We start from the raw sequence: 16,849 nt of genomic DNA on the forward strand, positions 1-16,849 counted from the left end.
TTAAAAAAAAAAAACTGCTGTAAAACGAAAGTCCAACCTGCAGCTGGCTGTTCTTTACTGTCCCACTTGAACTGATTGAGTTCGCTGCAAAACCACAAAACATCCTGTACTACAGACTACACCCTGGCTGGAGGGAAAACACCATTAAATAAAGTAGGTATGTTATGTTCATTGTTAAGTTAACAGTGTGTGATACAGGTTTAGGGTAAGAATAAAAAAAAATAAGGGCAGGGAAGACAAACCAGCACTGAACGGCACCTCCTGGGATTCAACAATGCAGTCACTGTTACAAACCCGTGTCTATCATTACAGCAATGAAGTCCAGCTGGACTGTGATGGAGCAACTGCTCAAGCAAGTGACCAAGAGCGCGGACAAATGGCATCAAGCATGAGGGTGTATAGCCACTTGACACGTGACGCCTGCTCTGCTGCGACAAGTGGTGCGCTTGTTCGTCGTCGGTGTGCGTGTGTCCCATATTTGTCGTAACACCGAGTTGTTACATGCCAACACGCTGACAATATGGCGTTTAAGATTCACTCGTTTAAGATGTACTCTGCTAAAATCTGAAACCGACACCAATCTCTGAATAATAAGGCAAAGCTGATCAAACAGTGCGCTGGCCAAAAGCAACTCTGCTTTTACATTATTGTCTTGTTAATCGTGACGGTCAGGTTGCCTGGGGACGATCCAGACACTTTATGATAGATTGCACTGGATACTTACCGTAAAGCCTTATCAATTTATCACCCTTTATTTGCTCTGGGTGTAGCGACAATTAATCTGTGTCCTAATTAACTCCACTGTGAAGGTATAAACAGTTGATCACGTAAAACAAGCTAACATCCAAAAGCAATTTGAACTCCCAGGTCAGCGTGCTCTGCCAAGCGGCAGACTGTGTTCATTGTGTCACAGACTCAATATTAAGGAACCTGGATCATAGGAAAGAATAAAACTTGACATCTTCCCATTCCATCTTCCTCAATCTAAAACAAGTCTGACAGTAAATTGAGGAAGTGAGGTTGTCAAAAACATTTCCTTGTTGGTAAGTCAAATTTATAGGTCGGTGAGTGAGTGAGTGAGTGAACTACAAAAATCTACAAAGCACTTTTTATATTGCTAGACCTTTGATACAGCAAACATGTTAATGAATACAAGCGCAGACGTAAAACATGAAGGCCGAATGACCAAGGAAGCTAACTTTACCCACACTGACTTGTACTTGAATGAGCATTTGCGAGCACGAGAAGGAAGCAAAGCACAATGAACAATAAACAACATGCTGTACTGTATTTACTTGCACAGATTAAAATAAATGTCCTAGCTTAGAAGTCGTCTTGGGGCCTCGAGTCATTAAATACGTTGCAGCAAAGTCACGACTTTCAAGTCATTTTTTTTTTTTCCCCCAATGCGCCAAGAACTGCATAAAATAATAAATATATGTGGGATCTATGATTTGTAAGAGGTTTGGTCCACACACAAAAAAAAAGCAAGCTGTGAAATTTAAACACATTTGAAAAAATTTGCTACTTATTGGTAATACGGTTTTGCAGATAATTAGAAAGGTATGCTCATTTTTAAACTAAATATAAAGATTAATCTACACACCGACACAAATAAACGTACATAAGACACACACATAGAGGAGCCTGGGTCCCATAAATCCTAAGACAATTATCTAAATGGATCCTGGCTGTTGTTTGTTACAGGGAGCTGTTTACCGATGATCTAATGAGGACAAAGGGCATCAGACAGTTGCTCAGCCAACTGGCCGCTAAATATCTCAACGCTCCGTCTAATGCACGGGATGGGACTAGAGCGAAGAGAGCAGAAAAAAAGGAGAAATAACGAGAAGTAGACGGGAAATGCTGAATGTTAATTAAGAGCATAAGACCGAGGAATGTTCCGTGTATTCAAGGGGGGAAAGCTAAATGTGTGTCATGGGGGTGGTGTAGCAACGATGAGGCCGTGCTTGAAGCGAGGACTCAAGCTTAGGACTACAAATCAGCAGCCGCACAAATAACGCTGAAGTGTTTTCAAGAAAAGGCATTTAAGGGCTGCAGGGATGCTGTTCTGACTTCTCTCCGGAGGGAGCTCAGCCAGGACTCATGAATTGCGGTGTGTCCTCCCATCCCTTGCACTTATTTACAACCTGTATTCAACATCTAGTGCTGCAAAAATGGCCTAACAACAGTAAGACAGCAATGATGGAGCCGTTTCGGGCAGAAATGCAAAAGAGAAACAGCTGTAAACCATCTTCACCCATGACAACAAGCAGCGCACATGCGGCAGGATAGCACATGTACAGCCCAGAACAACCTTACTTTGCTGTCCATTTTCCTGCCTAGGACTGTGTTTCAATATCCAACGCTCACTTTGGAAAAGTTACTAAGCAAGTACACCGACAGAATTTTTGATGAAAGCTTCAGACTGCGCTATGGCAGCAGTGAATCCACAGGACGGGGTTGTGCGTGTCGAGCGGGACAGTTTTGCTTCATTTCAGCCACAGCTGGGCATGTAGAGGCATGAACATATACACTCTGTACTCTGCTGCAGTAGGCAATAATAACACTGAGTCCAAACACGTCAGATAGCACTGTTAAATGAGCTGCCATGGCGCAAGAAAAGAAAAAACGTGTGTAACCTAAAAAAATCCTGCGGTCTAGAGGTGTAATTCCGGTTTAAGTTTCTGTTAACGCAAAATAAAACTCTCGCTGCAGAAGGGCCTTATTGACAAGCAGCTACAAAAATGCAGCTTAATTTGTTAGCGAACCACCGAGCTGCAAAGCAAGATGTGAACGTTTCCCCAGTTATATGGTAAATTCCACAGAAAACTGGTCACTACACATCGAGCCCTCAGCTTCTCATCAAGATGCCACATTTTAACAGCGACACAGTGCCGTACAGACAACCGATTCAAGCCATGCCGGCGTCACGAGCCCCCATAACGGGCGGTTGCTCACAGTCTGACACAGCTTGGATGTCTCAACCGTTGGAAAATTCGGCATATGCGTGTAGGATGCCTACGGGGGCATTAGGGGTAAGCTGATGAACACGTTTGAACAGAATTCTGTTGTTGACTAACGGTGTGACGAAAAGACAACCCACGCGGTTTCAGGGGCCCTGGAAACCAAACATCTAAGAGAGGTGGGGAGACAAGGGAAAAGGGAGCGCTTGAACGGATATAAAAACGCAAAGGTCAAAAAGAGAAAGTCATTAAATGAAAATCTGACAAGATTTTGAGGAGTGATATTGACAATCCAAAATAAATTTAAAAAAAAACAGTCAAAGACACAAAATAGGAAGAACATTTATTTGAATTTAAGTGAATAAATGAATGAAAACACAGAAGGAAAAGCAACAGAAGACAGGAGAGACTGGGGGATATATTTAGCAGCTCATTAGTCAGAGATGTCCTCTACTCAGCGGGCTGGTCCCTCAGATGAGGCCCTTTGGAAATCATTATGACTGCCTGCTGCTTCAGACAGCCACATGCATTTCACCGGAAAACAATTTAAAGACTGCTGCTCCTTTCCGAAGCCTTAACGCCGCTTCAGAAACAAACCTCGTTTTCTGAGGAGTGGCCCTAAACCAAAACTTTGACAAAGTGAAGGGGTTTTTGTAACAATGACAACTGCATTTGTTTTAATGCAGCATCTTCCATATTCGCTTGAAGATTAACCAGTAAGAGCTAAGTAGTAAAGGCAGCTCCATTTATCAGCGTATTTTATATGTTATCAGATTTGACCGCTGGTTCCTGGTGCACACTCAAAAGACAAGATTGCAGTCACCGCAATGCTTGTACCAAACCAAAACCACAGCAAAACGTGTACGTCAATAAAAAAAATAAAAAAATAAATAATAAGAGGAAAATCATATTCTAAAACGAGCTTAGCAAGCTGGGAGGCGGCACTGTGTGACCAACAATAATCCCCGCCATCTGTGATCTTCAGCAGTAATGGAACTGTCTGGTCAACACTTTAAAGCGAATGAAATGGTCTCGCGTCGCCTGTCCGCACTGCAGCATCTGTTTCCATGGAGTGTTTCTTTGTCTGGCGAGGCTGTTTAAAGTTTCCCTTTAGGGCTTGATTTGCTGGGAGAGCAGCTAAATGGCACGGGGTGAGAGCGGAGAGTGATGGCTCAAGTGATAAACACACGGGTAATGAAAGAGAAAGGCCCGACGGATTCGACCAGACTGCCGCTAATGGGCTCTGGTCTCACCTGGCTAATGGATGCGGCCTTAAAGAGACAGAGAGGGGGGAAGAAAAAAAATAAACAAAAACACAGAGACATCATGGGAAAAGCTGCTGCATATACAGAGTGAGTTAGCAGTCCTAATTGCTGACTGATGATCCAGCAGAGCTGCAGCTTGCTGTGGTTTGGGCTGTAGCCTCCAACAGCTCCTAAAAGACCCCCTTTGTTCTCACATTTCAGAAAAGGAGCCAGTAGCCAATGCGTTGCTTTACTTCTGCCTGCAACCCGCCTTGTTAACAGGACTTCAGGGTACTATTTTGAACAGTTAATTGCACATTGAACCCTCCCACCCCCTCCCCCCTTTGGGTGGCAGTATTTGTAAACCCATTCTATCGAGCAAAAAAAAATCTGCAAGGGCAGGAAAGCAGCCGTGTACAGGCAGACTCATTCACTGTGGCTTTTTTGGTATACACACACACCATTACGCAGCCACAGAAAGCAACAAGTTTCAAAGACTACGGCTTTCTGAAAATGCCAGAACTAGGGCATGGCTCATTCAGATATTTTCCCCTGTGGTCGGAGCAATGACGCTATGCTAGCCACTAAAGCCTACTCGGTTATTAGAGAGAGAGAGAAGAGTTGTCAAGTCTTGTTCCTTGAGACTCAGGACTCCACTCTTGAGGAAAAGAAAAATCCTCATATTCACCGGTTGGCTCGGCACATTGATTCATGGCCTGCCAACGCAAAAGGGATTTATTAATGCAATAGCGCTTGATCAGACAGAGAAAAATCTATTCAACAAACACAAGTGGCAAAGAGAATTAGAAACGCAGCCCTCTACTCCATGTCTCGCCCTCCTCCCGTTTTCCTCGGCTGTTTTCTTTATCCTATAACTTTTTTTTTTTTTTTTTTTTTTTACCCAGGCCATTTCCTGTTCTCACACTTGAACATACATTAACGTCACCGCCACACAGAGCACACAGCGGGCTTGTTTGTGGGAGACTTCTGGCCATTGCAGGCACTTTCATGTACAGCTTCAACTCAGCTCCAGGAGACAATGGCTTTTAAAGTCAAATATCAATCTATTTAAGTGGTCGAGCCTTTTTGTCTCCGCACGTACGACACCGTTAGATCGGAAAACACATTGTGGGTTCATGTGAATAGACCCTTTGGGGCTCCGAGTTCCCATCTTTACTCTTCCAGTTCTGACTCACTGTCTGGACCCACTTCCTCTGAAACAAACCACAAAGGCTTACTGTTAGGAATTGACACCATATTAGGAACTGAGCTCCACGCAGCCAACATAAGTGGGATGTCAAATAGGCCGAAAAAAAAAATACAGACATCAATGAAGCGATACTTGCACTGTGTCCCGAAAATCCCGATGCCATTTATCTTTCGTGTGCACAAAAGCCAAGGTGCTGCTTTGTAGCGGTGTTTGTTTGTTTGCTGGCACGCCGCTTCAGTGAACAGGATGTTGTGTTCTGCATGCGACAGCTCCTGGAAGTACGTCCCGATTCATAAACACAATTGTAATCGTGCGCAGTAATCGCAAACAAATCCGAGAGAGAGCCATTTACATTAACGGAGCAGATACCCCGCTGGTAATCTTGTTTACGACCAACAGCTGAATGGCAGATAAAAAAGACATGACTTGGACTGTGATTGGGTCTAAAAATACCGTGGCTCCAAAGGCTTTGTACTTCCTAACAGAGCGTATTAACAGTTACATGGAGTTGTTGTCCATGCCTTTCCAGAAAGAACTTAAGGCATTTCCGTTCTTTGTTAAAGGAAAACGAAAATTTCCAAGCATACTGCAACCTTGACTGTCGATCTAATTTCTCATAACTTAGAGGCTAAATGTCCAGAAAAGACCACATGTAGCAGTGCTCTGTGCTGCATTACAGTCTCTGATGTTTGCCTTTGAGTATATTTTTTTTAGTATCAATTTCTATTCATATGTGACACTGCCATTTGTCTGCAATGGGCCTGTCAGCAGTGATCACATTTTATATTCATGAAATTTCCACAGCAATCTCCATGCCTGGACACATCAAGGGATTACCTATGTGAATTATGTATCGAGAGCAGGAGATAGACAGACGGGCTGGCGAATAAGAACAACTAACGGTGACTTTAAAGCTTTAAAATGTGTGCATACGTCTTATTATAGATTTAATTCTGTACTTTCAAGTGGTAAATGCTGCAATACATGTTTCAGTACAACAGTGCAATTGGTGTTACGCTGCTGGCTGATGTTTCCAAACACCCAATTGTGTTTTTCCTTCTTTCTGTCCTCTTTTCTTGGCTCTATTCAGTTTTAATCACAACAAAGAGAACCCATTTCTCATCAACATATCTCAAGTATCAGTTTTATCCATCTGGCCTTGTGTGATCAGGACTCGAAAGAAAAAAATAAAGGAATAAAAGCCTATTAGAAAAGAGCACTTCTTTTATTAAGGAGCCAAAGTTCTAAATGTTTCATTCCCCAATATATGCATCTTGTGAAAGTTTGATTAAATATTTAAGCTCATACTACAGAGCCTGAGTTGAAAACACATTCTAAAAACCGAAATCCGAAACACTGATTCATCATTAACAGATTTCATTACAAGCCGCGGAGAAACCTGTGCACAAGCCGTTCGCTGATGTTGAATGATACGTTAGTGGCTTACACCAATCTAATAAAGGAGGGCAAACATCAAGTGCTGTATATGAATTTCAAGAGTCAAGACCCTTGAACTGTGAGTCAGCACTCTGCCACATTCACTGGAGGTACGTAATCACGCCTGAAATACACAGCTACGACAACACCTAAAAATAATCTTTGGTGCGTTATCAGTTCACTCACAGCTCCACCTAGAATTAGATTCGTGAAAACTAGTTCACCGCGGCATAAAAAGGCCAGCGTCAACACGAAAACAACAAGTAAGATACGAACAAGTTCTGATCACAAAATAAAAAGTTAATTCAACTGTGCGTATTCCTTCAAGCAGCGGAGAACCATCTAATCCTTTTATAGCAGTTGACTGGCAGTCTTAAAGGCAAAGGTGCATCAATGGGTATTGGAAAGACTTCTTCGGGGTCATGAACATAGGGTCTATCTTTTAATGACTCGCACTATATTGGACTCTGTAGGAAGCGTGAAGTCCACAAACATAATTTAAGACCAGATTGTTCACGCACATAGATAAGTACAGTACCCGGACCGAGCACGTGGGCTGGGGATTTGAGGACACATTTTAGTTTAGTGGATGCAGAACGTGAGCTTGATACCAGCCCCTCTGGGCTCAACATGAATCATGTGTGTTACATAAGACACAGATAGAGAGAGAGAGAGAGTGAGAGATGATCAACTTGGGATCAGCAGTGCCCCCCCCCCTCCTCCTCCCTTTGCCCGTCGGCCAACCACTTTCGCATTATATTCCATCTGTTGCCGTTTTTCACATGCACAAACACATCTATTTATTTAAGCTTTAAAGGAAAGAATAAAATCAATTAACACTTATAAACATCCCGGGGACTTAAACTACCCCACACACATTTACACGCACATGCACGGTCCGCCTGCTCTCTGTGACAAGGACATCTGGCATATTTCACAAGCTGGCTATGTGTGGAGAGTGCATGTGAGTGTGTGTGTGTGTGTGGGCAGTGCGTGTGAGGAGGTAGTGTTTTTGTGTGTGTGTGTGTGGGGGGGGGGGGGGGAGGGGACTGGAACATTGGACGGCTGAAGTAAAAGGAAAGCTGGCACAAGTGAAGGAGTTCAGCAAGTCCACGGCGTCAACGTTGTACTCCGTTGGAAGAAGCAAAAGAAACAACTCTGTAGGTCCAAAAGTGTTTGACAAATACGTCTGTTGTGTTTATTATAAGTTTAATGTGGGAACTAAATTTCTATTCATGAGAAAACAATCAATTCAAACGTGATACTTCAGACTGAAAGACCTGTGGCTAACACCTGATCTGAGGGCTGTTGTTGGGTGATAACCGACGTTGGCTAGCTGTGCTAAAAGCTCTCAGAGGATGCTACATGTCAAGGCTGATTAAAACCTTATGACAGCAATGTGACCGTGGACAGCATCGTTTCTCTGTTTCCCTCAATAGTGGAGGGAAGCTGCTGTGACTCATTAGGACAGTGAATGGATTCACAGAGAACGTGGGATTGAGCTCCCAGCGGCATCTCCGAGGCAGAGCAACCTGACCGACTGAACCGAGGGTAAAGGAAGCCAATTTGATCTAACGGACCTGCAAGACGAGGGGAAAGTAACCCCAATCAATTCCCAAGGGACGACAAAGACGGCGGTTTATTTGATGTGTATCGTGTGGGAGCACAGACACAAAACAAAAGTGCGTGTGTGTGTGTGTGGCTGTGTGTCTTACCTGATGCGTGACCATGAGGGAGCAGGATGAAGAGGAGGAGAAGCGTGGAGGCAGCCAGCCTGTGGGCTGCAGAGGAAGGGGATGAAGGAGAGGAGGACAGGGCTCTCGTCTGAAACGCTACCATTCCATCGCACATCTTTTCCTCCGACAACCAGGAGAGAGTCCTCTACGGCTTAACCTGTCCAGGCCACATGGAGAGAGAGAGAGAGGGATAGAGAGAGGGAGGGGTGGCAGAGAGGACGGATTACTATCAACATTCAGCCAGGATTACGTAACCAGAAGCAACACAGAGAGACGGGAGGAAATAAAGCCAGATAGTTTTATAGACTGGAAGAGACACCGAGAGGGACAGAGAAAAGGCCCGACTCAAATGTCATTAGGTGGCAGTCGCTTTGCAGATAACAACATAAAGGAGTATTCATGATGTTATAGTTATAACCACCGATATTTATTTCCTGTTCTCACGAGTTAGCTCATAATCAGCAGCAGCAGCGGCTTCAGCGTCCCTCTGATCGCCCATCAACGTGTCCTCTCGGCACCGCCGCAAAATCTCACTAAATGAACCAGACATTACGCTGTGTCACAGATGATGTAACAAGGAAACAGATCACTGCCAATGATGAGAATGCAATGTTAAAGGGGAGAGAGGCTAAAAGTGTGTGTGTGAGAGAGAGAGAGAGAGAGAGAGACTCAACGCAAACTCTGATAGTGATTACATCTGCAACTTTTGTAAATATCCTGATGGTCAGGAAACACTGACTTTGTCCAATTTTACTGTAGCCTCATCTTTTATGGCAGCCAGCACGCTGCCAGTGTTATGATAAAGAGGGCACAGTGCTTCACAGCTGAATGATAAACAGATTCCCCATACTGTGGTCTGCTCAGCTGTGATGCCTCTCCACCATATGCCGCAGGTTGTTTCCAGCAGTGGAGCTTGATAGATAAATTATGAAACGGCGTTAGGTTCCGCTTTCTGTAACATCCACCTGTATTTTTAAATCACTAATATGCAGACGTAATGCATCTTTTATAGGAAACGCTGACCAACGGTGTCAGTCTTGTGTTGTTTCTTACACTGTTATTACAGTATGTTTATCCCTTTATCTAGATTTTTCTTTTCTGCTGCAAATACAAAAACTTCTAACATGCAAACGAAGATTTAATTCACATGTTAGATAACTTAAAGGAACAGTATGTAAGAAATGTATTTCAATTAATCATAAAATGGCCCTGATATGTCACTAGACATGAAGAAATCATGTTCATTTCAAATACTTATATCACTGACAACAGTGGTCCGGCCAGGATATTGTCATTTAAAAGTGAGAGTTGCAGCCCTCAACTGATGTTATTGTTGTCATGTCGTGTTTTGGTCTGAGGCGCCACCCTCAAGCTATCTACTAATCACGAAGTCAGTAGAGTTTCGTCTTCCAGGTTGCCAGCTCTGCTCTAGTTACCGCAGCTGCAGCTACGAACGTGTCGGATAAAACATGTATAACGTTACGAAACCTAAAAGACCTCGTTATGAATCCGAACTACGTCGTGACAAAGTCCGAAATAAAACAAGGATTTGTATAGGAGATGCCTTTGAAAGATGGAGACGGCTGAAAACGGAGAAGAATTTGAAGACAGACGCCAGCGTTGCTAATTTTCTCCTGGCTAACTTACTTGTAGATAATGTAAATGGACATTTAAAATATTCACGACAGTCGAACAAAGTTATGCATGTTCGTGCAAAGTAACGTTACGTTAGCGCATACAGAGGAGGCGGGTCATCGAATTGAAAAGGTAAGGAATTGTTTGGGAAATAAAAACGGCGAGTCGTCATTGCTAACATTAGCAATGCATTATGAGCCCGTTTCTCTGTCATTATGCTGAAACGCCGAGGAAAACAACATTAGCACGTCGATTATGGCAATGTGAAACGTAACTGAGACGTATTGAGTAGCCTAACGTTACCTCGGTAACCTGGCAACCTCGAGTCGGGGGGGAGGTTGGAGGGGATACACCGTTCTACAGTATTTTGAAAGTGATTGCAGTACCAGTTTTGGCCAGTTTTGGCCACAATCCTACATACTGTTCCTTTAAACGACCGCAACGAAAAGCAGGACAGCATCAGTGAGGCAGTGAGCTTAACCGACTTCCTCACAGCATTTGTTGGGTGATTGGGGGCACACATCTTTCATACACTATCAGCACGTAAATGAGACGCTGGCGCACACAGCGTTGCTTTCGTTGCAACAGAGAGAGTGGGATGAAGTTGCGTTTTGCGAGGAACTAGCTGGCTGGTAAGCAGGATATTCTCAAGAGAAAGGCAGAGGGCCCATTACAGTTCCAAAAGGCTGCTGAGCTAATGCCTTCAGTAATGGCACGGCTGCACTTAGAGGGGCTGCAAATTTGATAGCAGACTGCTAGATGGCCCCTGGCTATGCCACACAGTATCTGGACCGTGATGAGGGAAGCAACTGTAAACACACATGCACACAGTTGGCTGATAAAACATACACGCTGCATACCGAGAGGGTGAATCTGCTGTCGCATCAGAGTCAACACAGACCTTGTTAAGCTGATCAGGTATAATCCATAGATGTGGCAGATACAGTAATATGCAGCTTCTTCCTCAACACACACCAAAGACGTTAACGGGATTTCGGTGAGTCCGTTTTCTACAGTGAGGCAATAAATATGTCATAATTCAACATCAGCCCATTTCGCCTACGCTTCTACATTTAGGTGTCACTCTGGGATTTATTTCAGATAATTTAAAGAGGAATCAAACTTCTAACACACACCAACACAGAGCAGCCCTCCCACTGTCTGCCACCTTTCTTCTGATGTCCCCCAATTGGGATGGAGAAGCATACCTGCGCACGGTGCAGGCCAGTGGGAGAGAGTGACGTAAGTCAGTTTTGGCAGGACAGTCTGGGTACTGCTTTGAGCCAAAGGGCAGCTAGTCAAGAGCATGCAAGGGACCTGTGCCAGCCATTTGATCCATGGACGCTTTCTCATTTGTCCACGCTGGGACCAGAGCACGGAAGCTGCTAAGACTGGGTTATATAGAGGCCCTTTGTAATCTTAGAATCTCGAGAGAAGAATATCTTCGAAATATCAAGGACAACCAAAAGTCAGAGACAGGACAAAAAAAATTGCTGCTTGGAATGGCATTTATAATGCAGGACTGACCTCTGGAAAGAGCTGAGGGCAGAGTATTGACCAGCCAGTATACGTGTGCAAAGTGAAAACTTAAGCAGAATTAGCTTAATTGCTTTCACACAAGAAAAGGAGAAAGTCAACCCTGCTCTAAGGTAGCCCATAAGCTATAAGAAGATATCTCCGAGCCTTAACGATATTTTTTGCAAATCTTTTAATGTGCCGACTTTGTGTTTATGAATTTAGTCGATTAATAACACAGCAGGAAGCTTGACAGCAAAAGCACAAGGATACTTCAAGTCTAGATGTCAACCCAACCTGCAGCTGTGTGGGTTTCTTGTCAGATGCCACCGCAGATGTCGAGCTTCACACGTCACATTAAAGAATGTTTTGATATTTTAAATTTCCTGAAACACCATTTTGTAACAAACCACATAAACACTTCCTGCCAGCTGCAGCATGCAGCCAGGTAACATTGGCTATTATGAAGACTCAAATCACAAGTCACAAAACGAGTCATTACAAATGATGACATTAAAGCCCTTGATGCAGTATGACTAGTTTCGATTATACTGTCGTGTACAGCAATGACGCACAACTCCAAACTACACTTTGGTTTATAGAAACAAGACAACTTCCTGGTTTCATACATAATAAACATGTGTGTATCTGGAGCCAAACTGTGCGAGTCTCGGAAAAACGAACCCAGTAAAAGAATTACATGAAAATTGGATGTCAACCCTGTGTGACACTGTGCGCATTTGGGCATCACATTCAAACCGACTGCTTCACGTTGTTCCTAAATAACACAGACACAACATTCTGTGCCAGAAGGACATGAAATGGCAAGACTAGCCTTTCAGTCATCCAACTAAACTGGTGTTGCCAGTTCCAGCTTGCCATTGGGCCTGAGGAATACAGTAGATTGTACAAAAATTGCAAATCTGTAGCTCACTGTCGGGTCAATAAAACAGTGAAAAACGCAAACTTTATGAGCTGCTTTGCAATTATGAACACAAGCAATGAATCCGTTTAATGACGAATGCCTTATGTAACATTGCTAAATATAGCTATATTATTTGAGGCATCTGTAGGCCATAGTGGAGGTAAAAGCATAAATACTTTGGCTGTGTTCAGTCCAACACTTTTGGGAAAAAAAAAAAAACTATGCAACTCTCCACTTCAGGCACCAGTGAGACAACCAGCCAGTGAGCAGGCTGCTACTGCAGTTTTTCAGCTGCCCGGAGCTCCTGGAATGCAAAGGGAGCCAAGGAGAGCAGCAGCGCAGGCATGTGTCCGGGAACAGAGCACTCAGTGTGCCAAAGAAACAGCCGAGAGGAGATTTCCACCCAATAGGACCCAGCACTACCACTGCTGGTAGAGCCTGCATGGGCCTGCAGAGGGTGCCCAGAGAGGGGGCTCTGCATGGGATCAGAGAAAGGACCCTTTGTTATGAAAGTATTATGTAGTGTTAAGCCCCAGAGCGCCTTAGCATCCTTCTGTACTGCCACAAGGAAGGGGACAGATACAGACAGCAAGATGTACAGGAAAACAAAAAAAAAAAAGACAGGAGATCACAAGGAGAGAGAAGCAAGATGAAACAAGAGCAAGAAAGAGAAAACACACCGAGAACGAGAGAAACGTTGACAGTGGTGAAAGGATCTGAGATTGGGATTGAAGCCAAACACGGCGTTCTTATCTTCACTCACAATATGTCTTCTCTGGCTATGTTGTCAAACAGCAAAGGCTTCTCAACACTGGACTGGGAGTAACAAACAATTTTACACAATGTCTTTGGAAAGGAGAACCGCTAAAGCTGGATATTGTATGTATCTGCTAGCTATTCTGAGAAAGCCAGGGAATGTGCAGTGTGTTAAAACAAAACTAAACACTCTGAACAACGGGAGTCAAATTACTGATTGTGACACTCTAAGTCTAATAACGCATGTAGACCTCAAAGGTGTGATAGCGTTATGAAATATCAGAACATTTTAAAGTAATTTCACACAAAAAAAACAAGAGGTGCCATGAGAAATTCTGGGCTGGGTTTCTAGAGAGAAAACTGGGCAATGACTGAGTGCAAACGACACCCAGTGAACACTGTCCTGCTTCGGGATTGTCCGTTCTGGCTAGCCAATGTCCTGCATAAAGGCGCAGATACCCCCTGTATGGCAGCGTTACGTTGCAGCATCACATCGTCCACGCCAAAAACAACAACAAAGTTGGTACACAAAGATTTAACCAAACATACATTCACTCACCATATCCACTAGTGCAAACAAATACATCTTATAATACGACAGTCCTGCACTATATCTTATCTTCATGAAGGTTATGGCCGTCAGTTTATGGTGCAGCAACATGAGAAAGGCGGGACCTGATTTAATCTATTAAAGAATTATAAAATTATCCTTGAATCATTTCACTAGTGTACCTAATGAACTGACAAATTAAGGGTAAGTAAGCCCTAAAACTAGACACAGCACAAAAACTATTCCTATAGAAAGAACATTGGACCTGGAGACTTCCCTGTTCTCAAGTATAACCACAACAGCTCACATTTGGACTTCCCTGCCCTTTGGACTTTCCTGTCACATCTATCTTAGCCTATCCCAGCTAACAGGAAAACGACTGTAAACTTTTACTGGAACAAGTGAGGGGCCGGGAAACGTCTAATAGGAAAGAGAAACTCATCCCTTCGTCTGTCTCAGACGTGGCCAGAAAGCTGTGCTAGCCCTCCTAAAGCGGAGTCACACGCTTCGACACGTGCAACTGTACTGCGAGCTATTTAAACAAAGAGTGTGGTGGGCTGCCAACACACCAACACACACACGCGCGCGCGCACACACACAGACGCACACATCCAGACAGACAAAGCGAGATAAAAACAAAGACAACACCGTCCCAACAAATGAACATAGCTAGACAAAAAATAAACTATTAAAGCTCTCTTTTACAGTCTTTCGTATATGCACCATAAACACAACACACTTCCTGGTACCTATTATTGTTCACATGACCAAATCTAACGTTACAGCTGTTAACTATTAACCAGCTACTCGGGACATTTATTTCATTTTATTGCACTTACGCGAGCACTTACATGCCATATTCATGCAACTTGAATTAAACTAACACGAAAGAGCTGACAGAAAATAAACATATATCCCTAAAACGTTAACAACGTCTACAACAGATCGCGGCTAGCTCACTTAACAACACAGCTCGCGACATGACAAGCGTAAAACTGACAACTAATCGTTGTCATTGACAAGTTATTAAACGTTTTACACGTATAATTCCCGTTTACTATTATGTAATCAACAAATGCAGACGGACGGAGAGAGAACGAGCAAGAGTACTCGTAGTGGCCTATGTGTGCTTAGCTTGCGAAAAAAAAAAAAAAACTCACCAACGCAAAGGTTACCAGCGGCGAGCCCTCCTCTCTAACGTTCACATTCGAGGCATTAACGGCTGAGTAAACGGGAGACACCCAATCCAGAATGTGGTGGAATAAATGTCAGGAAAAAAAAATACAACGTTTTCGTCGTCTAGTTCCGTGAGTCCTGCTCCGTTGTTTCCTTGTCCTCGACTCGTCAGCCAGCTCTTTATTTTAGGTGAGCGGAAACGCTCGCTGTGAGAACTCTACTGGGCTGCCTCGCTCTCGCGCGGTCTCCATGGCTACCTCTGTAAAAAAAAAAAAAAAAAAAAGGGCGGATCCAAGTCTTGTCAAGTAAAATCACAAGGCTCCCCTTCAAAATAAGAGCACGCAGTATGTCGAGGAGGAGACAAAAGAATCGAGGGGGGAAAAAAACGGAGAAATGCAAGACAATAAAAAAATAAAAATACCAAAACTAGACATTTAGATGACAGAGAAGATGTCGCTGTAGACAAGTGCAATTCTAATGTGTGATTAACTGCTGATTTCAGCTTATGAATGGCTGAGATTATGATATTTCAGAAAATAAAAACGTTAATATGAATAAATACAGCTGCAGAGAATTATGGACAAACTGCAACAAAATAATGTTTATTATCTTAAAGTTGCTCCTTTTATCATTTACTCCTTGAGTGATCTCTGCTGCTGAAAGATATTCCTTCTTGAATTTTACTGATGTGGCAAAAACAGGACAAATTTAATGTATTTTGTTCTCAACTCGCTAGTCATTAATTGCTTATGGTTAACCCAAAAAACATTCAGAACATAAAGAAAGGAATCTGGTTATGTTATAAAGATCAATACCTGTTTTACCATAGAAATGACAGAAGTAGTAGTAGTAGTAGCAGAAGAAGAAGAAGAAGACAATTAATATGATTTCCATTTGCTTTTGTGTTTTTTTTTTTTTTTGTTTGTTTTTCTTGCAAACTCACCTTTGAATCTTAAACACTAACATGCAGTTTTTATTATATTTTCTTTGTCATGTCCGCCTTTCTGGAGAAAAAAAAAAACAATGGTTCAATTGAAGTTTTATCGCTTCTGAGTCTTTTTTAAAGTCAGTCAGTTTTTGAATATGTAAGAGAGCTGCCAATAAACCAAACCAAACTATGACAATACCTTCCACCGTGATCTTGATATCTCCATTATCTCTGCAGAGACATTAACCAACAAACCACTGGTTGGTGCTCCTGCAAGAGCTTATAGATACTCTGATATGGTTTTTCTTTATTGCTGTTGCTGCTCGAGAATGTCATCAAAGACATTTCAGTGTGCATACAGACATTAGACATACACTTTTATGAACAGCTGTTAAACTGTTAAAAACTGATGATTAAATACAGACATAATGTAAATGTGTCTATAGAATGTATTCTGTACCATTTTTTTTGCAGAAAATATACATTGCACTGCTAAATATCTACATAATAAAAATACATTAAAAGAGGAACTTTCACTTTCCTTTGAAATCCCTGTCTTACTGCTATAGTGAGTCCACCAATTGCTCAAAACATTTCTAGCTGAAAGCTAGAGATCAGAAAACATCCTGTCATTCATAATATTAGAGTATTTGGTCTGGAGGAGATACTGACTTTTTTGGACTAAGAAAGTATATAAGACGGCTGTGGCATCCAAATAGGGATTATTAGCAAGAAATGCTCACTTATAATACATAAACCAGATGTGGCATT

At 42.8% G+C, this 16,849-nt stretch overlaps 1 protein-coding gene across 1 annotated transcript in view; it reads right to left on the bottom strand.

Moving 5' to 3' along the window:
- susd6 (sushi domain containing 6) overlaps positions 1-15,390 on the bottom strand; it is a 28,301-nt gene extending 12,911 nt beyond the window's left edge. Inside the window, exons 1-2 of the mRNA XM_084560818.1 lie at positions 15,135-15,390; positions 8,573-8,750 (exon numbers count right to left, since the gene is read on the bottom strand). Of these exons, the coding sequence (XP_084416944.1) occupies positions 8,573-8,708 (136 nt within the window). The 5' untranslated portion in view covers positions 8,709-8,750; positions 15,135-15,390. The remainder of the gene's footprint in view (positions 1-8,572; positions 8,751-15,134) is intronic.
- Positions 15,391-16,849: the final 1,459 nt, after the last annotated feature.

The sequence above is a fragment of the Chelon labrosus genome (assembly GCF_963514085.1).
Source record: "Chelon labrosus genome assembly, chromosome: 14".
In the NCBI taxonomy this organism is placed as follows: Eukaryota; Metazoa; Chordata; class Actinopteri; order Mugiliformes; family Mugilidae; genus Chelon; species Chelon labrosus.